Source organism: Sinocyclocheilus rhinocerous, unplaced genomic scaffold (assembly GCF_001515625.1).
Source record: "Sinocyclocheilus rhinocerous isolate Xijiao unplaced genomic scaffold, SAMN03320098_v1.1 scaffold623, whole genome shotgun sequence".
Lineage (NCBI taxonomy): Eukaryota > Metazoa > Chordata > Actinopteri > Cypriniformes > Cyprinidae > Sinocyclocheilus > Sinocyclocheilus rhinocerous.
Genome location: NW_015644631.1, coordinates 989778 through 1002964, shown reverse-complemented (window position 1 = coordinate 1002964; position 13187 = coordinate 989778). Strand labels below are relative to the sequence as shown.

Genomic DNA, 13187 nt, shown 5'->3' with positions numbered 1-13187 from the left:
TTGTTGTTGTTGTTCTGCCGGCACACCAAAAATCATTCCCGGCCACGGCTGCAGCTTCTCAGTGACAACATAACGCCGCTCGCATCATTCACAGTCGGGTTATTAGCAGAGAACACAGAGCAGGACTTGAATTTCGGCGCGGGATTGCGGCTATTAATAACAATTGTACTCATTCCCGCAGGTTCCGCGCTTATTACACGATGACAGATGACGGAACGCACGTGCTTCACGTGCTTTTGAGTCTTGAGAACTCACTTGCGTGCTCTCATTTTCTGTGCGCCCACAGAGGAGAGTGACGAGAGTGACAACTTTTAATAATTATTCAAGGAGTTTGCAAATGTGATATTGATTTAATACAACAGTTCAGTAAACAAGTACTGCCTGATTTTGCTCTATTTCTTCAACGAAAATAGTTCCAAATATAGTAACAGCTCAGCCACTACGCATCTCTAAAAGCAAACACAGCTGAGTTTTATTCATTCAATGAAAGTGCGTTTTTGAACGAATCTAGTGAGTCAGTGATTCATGATTACCCATTCATAAAGAAAGTCACTTGCTTCATTCCTGAATTAATCAGCAGTTTGAACGAATCAATTGAATGAATGATTCGGTGATAAAATCAGTGACTTGTCACCACCTGCTGGCGGATTTAGTTAAATTTTTTGCGTATAATTTCAGTTATTTAAATCATTTAATATTTCTGTATTCAAAATTTTATATTTAAAACATCTCCACATAAATGTATGAATTTAATTGCACTCATGCCACCTCTGAGCCTCATTAAACGTCTGTTGCAGATTTGCACATGTACAAGGTTTAAAATGTTCATTAAATATTTTCAAAAAATACTGACGTTTTGAGCAGCTGCATGTTTGAGCTGCATTCCTAGGTCAAAGATGAAAAAATGGGATTTACAATAAAAAGTAATTTACAAAATTATTTTGACTTGAGTTTTTTATTAATGAGTAACGTATCTTTTGAGTGAATGTGCTAATTTTTAATGTTAGTACATATTACCATGTTATTACAACATTTAACCACTTTTTATTAATTTAAAAATTGAGAAATTCTTTCAAATTTAAATCTTGTACAAGAACTACAGCAAAAATCAGTTTGATGCATATTTTATCAATATTTTAGAAATTAAATTTTATTTATCACCAGTACTGACTTCAATGGATTTTTATTAAAGTCATTTGAACACAACTGCTCAAAACGGTCTAAATTTATGAAACCTATACATTCAAAACATTATTACTCTGAAATTTTTAATGTAAATGTTAAGTGTAAGTGAAATGTTAAGTACTGTAAGGTCTTTCATGACACTACATATTCTGGGGTGTGAATTTGATAGGTGCTTGATAAAAAATAAATGGTGCTTTAAAAAGTCCTTGAAAGTCCTTGAATCTGGTGTTCATGAAAGAGTGGGAACCCTGCAAGCTAGAGATTATGGTTTATAAAGATTTAAATATGGATATTTTTCTTACACAAAAGCATCGATTCGCTTCACAAGGCCTTTATACACCCCCAGAGCTGTGTGGAGCACTTTTATGATGGATGGACGCAGTTTATTGAACTATTGAATCTCAACAGCCATTCCCTGCCATTATAAAGCTTGGAAGAGCCAGGACATTTTTTTAATATAACTCTGATTGTATTTGTCTGAAAGAAGAAAGTCATATACACATAGGATGGCTTGAGGGTGAGTAAATCATGGCTAATTTTCATTTTTGGGTGAACGATCCCTTTAAAGCACATTTCAAACAAATTCTCCAAAATGACTGACTGATATCATGTTCTTCCATTTCCCAGGATCCTTTCAACATGCTGAAGCCCAAGGAGTATGCTGGGTCAAAGTCGGACCCTCATCTTGTACCTTCCATCACCAACAAAAGAATTGTTGGCTGTGTCTGTAAGTTAAAACTCTTGATTCTAGGTACTTGATGTCATAGTTCATTTTGTTAGAGGTTGTATTAAGCACATGTATGTGTGTCTGTCCAGGTGAGGAGGACAACACTGCTGTGGTCTGGTTCTGGCTCCATGAGGGTGAAGCCCAGCGCTGTCCTTCATGCGGCTCTCATTACAAGCTTGTGCCTCATGAGCTTCCTCACTGATCCTGCTGCCTCCACCGCAGCGTTGCATCCCAGAATTCCAGAGACGTCTTGACCTCATTCATGTTTGTCTTATTGCAAAGAAGTACAGGAGATGTAACAGTCCTCCTGGTGTGGGACACATTATTTTAACAATTCCTAAAAAAAAAAACAGTTTACTTAAATTATTGGAGTATACTTTTTGAGTTTGGTCCGGTTACACCTAATAAACATGCTTACTCTGACTTTGACTCTTGTGTTTTAATTCAGGATCATTAAATTCTGGTCAAAGGTGTAGACATGCCTGACTGTATTTGTTTCTCATGACCCTAAAAACATTTTAATTTAATGCTTGAAATTAGTTTTAAGAGAAACATAAATGGTGCCATGTGTATGAATTTCTTTACAAAGCTAATATTTTAATTTGAATAATGGTTGTTTAATAGTTTCAATGACTTTTCTATTATAAAATGTGGAAAGTGGAAATAAAGTGTGCAAGCCAGTGTTGTTTTACTATTATAGTATAAATTAATTTGGAGTCTGGTTTTATTTTAATGTTTTCATGTTTCATTCTAATTTTAGTTAAGAAATTTTGTAGTAGTGTAATTTCATTCCGTGCTTTGTCATCTTTATTATTTTTTTATATTTCTATCATTTAGATTTAATTAATTTTTAAGTTTTAGTCATTTTAGTACTTAAACTTTAACCTTTTTAATTTCAGTTGGTTGCCAAGGCATCATTTCTAATATAGGTATTTTAAATAAAAGTTTTCCCATATTTTATTTCAATAAACGAGAAGTATTTGTAATTTGTAGTGTTTTTTTATTTTATTTTTTTAATGATTAACAACATGATCCAAACTTTTGACTGGCGATTTAGATCAGTTTCATATAAAATGTTTTTTTTTACCTTGGTGTCCCCTTGATTAATGATGCATTTCTATTTGGATTGCAGTTTTCTTATTTGGAAAGGTTGTTGTTGTCTCATGACTTACAGTTTTAATTGATTTATTTATTTTTTATTAAACGACCTTAGTCCTTTCGCGTTTAGTTCGGCATAAAGATGTCTGAACTCCCAACAGGAAGTTCATCTGTTTCTGTATATGCAATTTCTTCCTGTGTCCACAAGGGGTCATTTATTTGTAAGAATGAGAAATGATGAGTCTTTGGGAAGAATGCAAACATACGTGCCATAAAGCAAGTTTATGCTCTTACTTTGTTATTTTTCTGTTGCCTTTGTTATTTGTCTGTATTTTATTAAATAGTCTGCTTTATGTGTGTGGTAATATTACGAAAAGTCTTTATATAATTTACTCTCCCTCTAGTTTCCATATTAGTTCATACCGTGTTAAATATCTTATAGTACCCGGTCCTATAAAAAAATCTTCTACTGCAAGTGATAATGCGCACATTTTCTTAATATTATTCATATATTAGTGTTAATTGTTCAGGCAATTAAAGTGCACATTATTGATTTGTGATACATCTGTAAGTCAAAGCTAATGAACATGAACATGAATTTCCAAGCTGCCGTTTCAGCCTCTCTCCTGTTTACCGCACCTACCTACAGTATGTTAATCATTTCATAAGCATCGCAGGCACACATCACTTTGTTTATCACATTGAAAGTCATTATAATCAATGCATCAAGAGATTTCTTTTTTCACAAATGTGAAAAATGCCCTTAGTGGGTCATTTATGCCTCCTGTGTTTTTTCATTTCACTGACAAGAAAATCTGAAAGTGAGACTTTATGTGCAATTTGCACATAATTGCCAACATTGGCTGTGGCAGACTGTGAAAGCGATGAAATGCAACACAGAGACATTTGAGGGAGATCTTATTTCCTGTGCATTGCTCTATTGAGTTGTTAGACATTGTGGTGCTGTGAAGAAAAATTTCACTGCATATATTTTGTTCCCCCCTAGAGTATCTTCCAGAACTGGCAGTTTAAAGGTGTAGTTCACCCAAAAATAAAAGGTTGTTGAAAATGTACTCACCCTCTGGCCATCCAAGATGTAGATGAGTTTGTTTGTTCATCAGAACAGATTTGGAGAAATGTAGCATTACATCACTTGCTCACCAATGGATCCTCTGCAGTGAATGGGTGCCGTCAGAATGAGAGTCCAAACAGCTGATAAAAACATCACAATTATCATCACAAGTAATCCACACATTTGTTTAAAAAAATCCATAATAATGCTTTCTCCAGTGAAAAAGTCCTCCAAAGAAAGAGTTTTTCTTCACAAGAGTCCACGTTAACTTATGTAATTGATGGACTGGAGTGGTGTGGATTATTGTGATGTTTTTATCAGCCGTTAGGACTCTCATTCTGACAGCAACATGATGCACTGAGATGTTTCAGTACACTCAACAACTTAATAAATTATTCATGCTGCAATGCATGCTGGGTGCTCACAAGCCCTTATCAAAACAGCAACTGTTTTGTTTGTTTAGACCTCTCAGACAACAAACAGACTTGTTAGAACAATATTTGTGCGAACACTGTTTGTCTAGGATGCGTTTTTATGTAGATTATATGCAAAGTAATTATTGGAATGACAATGGAACTATAGCTTGCTACATACTGAATACTGCACAGTAGGCTATTAAAAATAGTAGGTGAAAAGTACCTGGATGACCTACTATTTCCGCCGAGATTCTGAAGCGCGCATTCGCTAGACACTTTACTATCCCGCGAGGCCACGGAAGAGGATTAAGAATGGCAATGCAACTGATGCTGGTAGGTCACGTGACAGTAACAACATGGAGAAAGTAGTACATCCGAATTTCATTCATACCACCCATTTTCATACTATATAAAACATATTTATAAACATTTGAGAAGTAAGTTCAAATTCAAATGTAGTACTTATTCAGACAGTATGCAATTTTTGACATTTATTATTTTTTTAACGGCTAGAAATTAGCCTACTTATTCAACAAAAGAACCACAAACAGTATGTTGTTGCACAGCACACTTCACATTTTGGTAAATGTTGTAGGTTATTTGACTATTTTGTCGGCACAGTACGCATTATTTACCTAAAACAGCATGGACTAAATGTAATTCGATTCGATTTTTACAGTGTAGTAGCATTTTTACCATCTTTTCAATTTCCCATGCAACTTAAGTTAAAGTTACACATGTTTTTAAGTGTATGAAAGGATCTCAAGGTCAGAAGTCTTCCGTTTATCCTTTTAGCGGCGTCATCTACATAATGTGACCGTCCTTGCAGGCAGCGTCTACTCGTTGAATAGAGTTTCAACTACGGCGACCTGTGACACGTAATTAAAGCAATGAGAGATGTAATGAGATAGATGAGGACGTTTTGCCCCCTCTGTAGCGGGTTGCCCATCACATCTGGCTAAAGATGATTGAATAATACCTCTCAGTACTCCAGAGGGCCTGCTGCATGTTCCCGGAAATGACTGAAAAACGCCGAAACTCCGGGCAGTCCGAGTAGGCTATGTTGTAAGATTACAGAGAGGCATGAAATGATGTGAATTTCGAGTGGACGTACGTTTAATGTCCTTCCCTTCTCCTTGAAATGTTTTTTAACATCCCCCTTGACTTGTTAGTGTACGAGAGCTTGCCTTTAATTAGTCTCTGAATGACATTAGAGAAAATGTTGAGCGATATTGGCATTCTAACACAGTGAAAAAGCATCTGTTTCACCGAAGAGGGAGCATTAGTCATGTCTAGCTTTTCACAACTGCGTAAACAAGGTTGTTCTTTGTGATTCGAGCAACTGTGTTCAATATGATGACGGTAAAGTTATGTAATAGCCTAGTGCTTCCAGAGCCTTCCTAACAACAGATGCACAATCACACAGAGAATAGGCCTACAGTGTTTTCTGAGGATATACTTTGACTGGATGTTTCATAGATATACACATTTTTCATAGGCTAGACCTCTTTGAGTTATTAATATTTTAATAGCTAAAAACGAGCTCTTAGTGTGCTACACATAAGTCATCTCTGCTGTTCAATTCTCCGCTCCTGTTCTGCATTTCTCAGCGGGCCGAGAAAACAACTGTGGAAGGGGAGAATTTTAAGGAAGGATAGATTTAAATGTACCCGAGGAGACCAGCCAAAGACATTTGGCAGGCGGGGTCCGTCAGACAGGGGCACAACACATCTCAGGACAAAAGTCTATGATTAGCACTGTGCTTATCTGCACAACGCCGCCTGCCATTAGTGTGCTGCAGGGGCGCTGTCTCCATAGCAACCAATCTGCCTGAAGTCCAGACCCCAGTTGTGCTTGTCAAAGATCCACTCAGAAACCTCTATTCACCGTTTTCTGCCATGAAAGCCCATTTAAGGTTATTTTGACCGTTGTAGGGGGTGGGGGTGATTGCATAGATCTCAACGTGGCTGTAAAACCTCACATTGACTTGTTCCGTCCGCAGAAGATTAATTAACCAGCGTGACCCACGCACAAATGCCTGGATGTGAACCTCATTCGTAGTCTTGACACCTGCCAATTGATATTTCCAGACCCGTCGATAAACGGAAGGTGGAATTGAGAGCGCATTTCTCCACTGACGCATGTTTTCGATAAAAAACAAAAAGGCAAGAGCTGATCACCTTAGGATCACCTTAGTAGATTAGCCTACCTATTTTACTGTAAAATTACATTAAATGTAATTACATTTATTCACCGAATATAGTATGGAAACTTACTGCTAACCAGTTAACAGGTTTTTACTGTAGCATTTTTACAGTCTTTTACTGTTAAAATCACAATCATTTTTTACAGTGTACTTGCAAATTGTGGTCCGTTACTGTTTCCAAATTACACAACAAAGATTGTAGTTAGTAACGTAATCCATTACATTACATTTTGTAATACATTAGCCTATATTTAAGGTAATATAATCTGACTACTTTTTGATTTCTTTTAGATTACTTTTGAACTTTGCACCTTTAAATTACAGTAAATTACTTAAAATTACTTTTTGATTATTTTTGACTTTTGACCTTTTTCACCTTTAAATGACAGTAATTAATTACTTAGCAATGCATTAAATTACAAAGTAATTAACTGAACAATACAAGTATAGACACTTCTCTTTTAATTCTTTCAGTAATCTAAAATTGCATAAATTATTCTTGAACGGACCAAAATCGGGGAGAAAATTGCATCAGAAACATACATTTTACATTTTTTTTTTACAGTAATTAATTGCTTAGTATTGCATTACACCCAGCACTGTTTTAGCTAATGCCATTTTTTTAAAGCATACGGTCAACACACACCGTTCATGTCTATTATTGCTGCACATTCATTGTTTTGTCTCTTTAAATTCTCACCCAGGTCTCGACAACATGCCCGTGGCACTGGCTGCTGCTTGACTTGCACCCTGGTTGAAACATCTCAAATTAAAGCACATTCTAGTCGGATGCTCCAAAAATGAGGATCATCAAATGCAGACTCACAGCCTGTCTCCTGCTCTGAGGGCACCTGGGTTTTTTTGCAAGCAACTTTGCTCAGGGAGAACATATTCAGACACATCTGATCTGCTGAGGAGTTCTGATGAAGACCAGTGTGATTTCAAAGGGAGATAAAACCCCTGAGAATTGCAGTGCATTGAAAGACTTGGCAGCCCTCTTTACCCCGGGGTGACTTCAGCCCGAGCACCCGCTGTCACGCCATTATGACTGGAGATTCTTTATAATTGCCCATTCCAGAAATGGCAGATAAGGTGTGTGATATGAATTGATCAGACAACTTGAAATTTGACTGGAAAACTTGAGTTTTTTCACTGTTTCTTCACATTTGATTGACGACATTTCAGACCAATCATCAAATCACATATAATGTGAATTTTGACTATACTGCACTTCAACTTCTTGTTAGATTTTATACTTCTTTAATTGGCATTTTAAAAAATCCTAAATCGAATATTAATCTTCTATATAGAAATATATCTTTTAATTGTCAGCAAAATTATATTTGTCGTTTTTAATAAGATTGCTCAAAATAAATCTTGCTTATAAAGCATGTAAACATGTCAGTGGTCACATGAGATCCTCAAGATTTTTATAAAAACCTGTAACTGATTGATTTATGTTGAAGCATTTTACTTTAAATGTAAAAAAGAAAAAAAAAATGCAAAATGCATTTATTATGAGTTTATCATAAAATTTTCCTCACAATTTCTTTAATAAAAACATTAACTTATGGTAAAATATGAATATTAAATCATAGTAAAATATTAATTGACTGTTGACTAATAATATTAACAAATAAATAATAATATAATAAAATATGAATGATATTTTATTAAAAAGACTAAAAGTCAACCCTGTTCCCATCATATTTTCCCCTTTTAAATTAATCAAATATTCCATAAATAAAAAATCATGACATCATCCTCTCTAGTTTTACTATTTAATGCAGATATAGATATATAGAATTTTAAAATATTTTTGAAAGAAGATTATGCTCACCAAAATGGCATTTATTTGATCAAAAATACAGTATAATAAAATAAAGTAAAAACAGTCATATTTAATATATTTTAACATTTAAATTAAAAAAAATATATATATTAATTATTTTAAATTCCATTTTAAATGTAATCTTGTGATAGTAAAACATCAGCAGCATTTAAATGTAATAAACAAGCAAACAAAAAATACATAAACAAAATGCATTTATTTATTTGTTACATTTATCATTTAACTTTCCCTACAAATGCTTCAATGAAACATTAACTTATGTTAAAATATTAACTTACGGGTCTTGTTGACTAAATATGATCATAGACTTTAGTTTGTAACACTTCAACTAAAGGATGATGTCATTATGATTTTATGATATGATTTATTTATGGAACATTAAATCACTTTAAAAGGGTAAATATGGTGGTAATGGGGTTGACTTTTAGTCTATTTAATAATATGTTGTTCTAACTAAAATCTAAATATACAGATAGTAAAGACAATGCCAATGCATTCCCACAGATTTTGTTTTGTTGTTAAAAATGTTAAACGACTGATTCATGGTAAAGCATTTTACTTTAAAAATGTAAAAGTGTTTACTATGAGTTTATCATTTAATTAGTTAAAATATTAATTAATATTAACTTGTTGGTTAAATATGCTATTTTAATCCCTCAAAATGAGTCTTTTTCTTTTACATTTCTTAAATTTTTTAAGAACTCGTTTTAGAAGTTTGCCTCATCTTTGGGGAAGTCGTGGCCTAATGGTTAGAGAGTCGGACTCGTAACCCAAAGGTTGCGAGTTCGAGTTTCGTACCGGCAGGGATTGTAGGTGGGGGGAGTGAATGTACAGCGCTCTCTCCCACCTTCAATACCATGACTGAGGTGCCCTTGAGCAAGGCAACTGCTCCAACTGCTCCCCGGGCGCCGCAGCATAAATGGCTGTTCACGGTGTGTGTGTGTTCACTGCTGTGTGTGTGCACTTAGGATGGGATAAATGCAGAGCACTAATTCCTAGTATGGGTAACCATACTTGGCCACATGTCACGTCACTTCACTTCATCTTGACATCCCTATCTGACTGCTAAACTGAAATTATAAGGCTGAGTGAGCACATGTAAAACACATGTGCTCACTCAGCCTTATAATTTCAGTTTAGCAGTCAGATAGGGTCAACAGAACGACTATTTCTTTGTGGCTAATTTGAATGCTACATTTTTATTGAGAGCACTCACTGACCTTTTCTTTGAAGAGGTTAAATGAATTCTACATGAATGGTCACATTAAGAGGGAATTAACTTTTAAAAAGATAGCTCACACAAAAATGAAAATTCTGTTATCATTTGCTCACCCTCATGTCATTTCAAAACTGTATGACTTTCTTTAGTCTATGGAATCTAAGAAAAAAAAAACATATTTTGAGAAATGTCTCACAAATTTTTTTTTACCCATACAATGGAAGTCAGTGGGCGCCAAAACTGTTTGGTTACCAGCATCTTGAACATATGATAAACATATAGTTTGGAACAACTTGAAGTGTTTGGGGATGCATTTTTGGGTACTTTAAGTGGTTAAGAAGTACGAGTCCATAATGATGCTCCATCACCTATTGTCCTCTCACATCAAAATCTACCAACATATTTGTTTGGAACTATTTCAGACTGTTTTTTCTTGTCAACGGTGCTTGATCTGTACATATTTCTCTCCTGATTCGGACAACGTTTTCTCTGGAGAAAGCAATGGATAGAGGACTCGTTTGAAGTTAAATATGTCTTAATGATTGATTTGTGTCTTACAAACATCGTGTGGATTACTTGTGGATTATTGTGATGTTTTTATCAGCTGTTTGGACTCTCATTCTGACGGCACCCATTCACCGCAGAGGATCCATTGCTGAGCAAGTGATGTAATGCTACACATTTCTCCACATCTGTTCCAAAAGAAAAGTCAAACTCATCTACATTTTGGATCAAATTTTCATTTTTGGGTGAACTATTCCTTTAAGTAGACAGTACACGTATAAATGTGTCTTTAAAACAGCCGGTTAAACAATGTATAGTTGTGACCTCATCAGCTGGCACCATGGGGCAGCGTTGCTTGCTAATGTCGTATTTGTGTCGGTGGGACACCACGGGGCGAGTGTGCCAGGGCTGGATCCCCTCCCACCATACTGGCAAGCAATCCTCCATCATCTTCTGCCATCTGGCCTTTGATTAGATCACCACAGTTATACTTTTTTATTACAGTTTTTCCTTTCCTACTGAGCCTGAATGCAACTACCTTTTTTTTTTTTTTTATAAATATTCCCTTTCAGATGATATTGTCCAGCACCACGGGACTGTTAATCTACTGGCTGGGCTTGTGTATAAAACCCGTGAAATAAATCACATGGCTTAATGTGACATCTGAGAGGATGCAAGCGACTTTGAATGCTTCTGGTTTTCTGCAGCACAAAGACTTTTGAAAAGTTGACATTTACACAGGCTGCCCAGTATGTTAATAAAATGAACAACATCCATTCAAATGTTCTGGGGTAAACACAAATAAAACTGCTCATCTGAAGTGACATGGCAGGGGCAAAAGTGATTAATTATGCGGTTTGTTTTGAGCATGTAGCAGAAATGACAATGCATGAGAGGATTGCACACAGTCTGTCAGACTCAATACATCTCTGCTCTAGTGCTTGTTACATTTATTCATAGTGGAAAGACATAAGGGTCATTCTACATTTCACAATGAGTGCCATCCTTTCCCAGCTTCTCTTTCCTGTATCAACACATTTTGATACATTTTAAACAAAATATGTGGAAATGTAGTCTTTATCTGTATTTTAGATTTTACTTTGAAGAATATTTATTAAAAACACCAAAAGGCAACCCTGTTACCATCATATTTTTAAATTAATTAAATATTCCATAAATCATACAAATCATAATGACATCATCCTTTCTAGTTCAAGTTTTACCAATTAAAGCCTCCTGTTTTATATACTATGCTTACCGAGGTTGCATTTATTTGATCAAAAATACAGTATAATAAAATTAAGTAAACTGTAATATTATGAAATACAATTTAAAATTACTGTTTTTATTTTAATATATTTAAAATGAACATTTTCAGTATGATAATCATTAATTTTTATTACATGATAATGTTTCAGAAATCATTCTGATATGCTGATTTGCTGCTCAAGAAACATTTCTTGTTATCAATGTTGACGAGTTGTGCTGCTTAATTTGTTCAGTGTTCATTGATGATTAGAAAAATCAAAACCATTTATTTAAAAAGGGATTTTTTTTGTGCTGTCAGTTTTTATCAATTTAATGCATCCTAATTATAATAATACAGTATATTATTTAAAAAACAGAATAATGTTAAACGAGTATAAATCAACCCTGTTACCGTCATATTTTCACCTTTTAAAGTAATGAAATATTCCATAAATAAAAAATCTTTATTTTCATGTTTTAAAGTAATTAACTATTCTATAAATAGAAAAAAATAGAAATAGAAAACAGAAAAAATCTGTAGAAATATCAGCATTAAGTCCTGTCAGCTCTGTTGTTGTCAACCATGTAACTGCTCTATTATGTCCCAACACATAAAATGTACTCCTTTAACTTAACCTGGCACAATGCAATTTATTATTAACAATAGCATTATGGAATGTTTACAATTGTACAAAAATGTACTTTAATAAAATACAGCTGTATTTGATTAAGACCCAACTGTGTCGTCATTCTGTTTCATGATTCTCCATTCAGGATTTCCTCACTGAAACACAGGCCTACTCTACAAACCAAATGTAGTGCAAACCGGTGAATGTTGAGGAAGAGTGAGAGAGTCGTTCAGGGATTCTTATGTAAATGTCAGAGACACTCTGCAGTTATCGTCGGGTCACAATACCAGGCTAGGTGACGTAAAGGGATACTCCAGAGAAATGCTATCCCACATTATGGATCCACATACCTAACTACTGACCATTTTAAATAATTCAATGTGGTATTGCTTCGAGACCTCATGCAAAGAGCAGGAGTGGGTGATTTTGATTTAGTGTTTGGCTGAACAATTTTTTTGACCATGCGGTCAAGAAAAGCACAAGAAGCTTACAGATCGGTTCACTAAACCAAAATGTGTTTTCAGTGGAAGACCCTTGAGAGAGCCACAAATGTCACATTTATGCATTTTTTATGAGGCTTTTCTTGTATGTTGTTTTCTCTCGAGTTTTATTTCTACACCTGCAGCATAGAAAAACAGCACCAAAAGTACTAGAATTAAAATATATTGCTGTTTTTCCCCCCTTTACAACAGATGTTCAGATGTGTTGTGAATGTAGATGCTCTGGTTTGATCTTTCAGGGATGATTGCTAAAATTACAAAACGAGCACTGGATGACTTTAGAGGCTTAGTGAGCTAATTTCAGCAGAGATTTTCTCTGGATTTCCCCAAGAACTGTTTGCGACTTTTAGCTTTTCACCACTTAAAACTCAGAATTGGGATGCTTTCAGTTAGTCAAGTGCCAAATGAAGGCACCGAACTTCAACAAAATATAAGTGGCATCCTTTCACTTGATCGCATAACTTTCTAAATGAATAATAAATGAGTTGACCAACATAATTTGTCTTCATTATTCTTCCTGTTAATTGTACA

General features: G+C 34.9%; 1 protein-coding gene across 1 annotated transcript in view; it reads left to right on the top strand.

Moving 5' to 3' along the window:
* Positions 1-2335, top strand: part of LOC107758606 (cytochrome c oxidase subunit 5B, mitochondrial-like) — a 6233-nt gene extending 3898 nt beyond the window's left edge. The window contains exons 3-4 of the mRNA XM_016576376.1: positions 1813-1912; positions 2002-2335. Of these exons, the coding sequence (XP_016431862.1) occupies positions 1813-1912; positions 2002-2114 (213 nt within the window). The 3' untranslated portion in view covers positions 2115-2335. The remainder of the gene's footprint in view (positions 1-1812; positions 1913-2001) is intronic.
* Positions 2336-13187: the final 10852 nt, after the last annotated feature.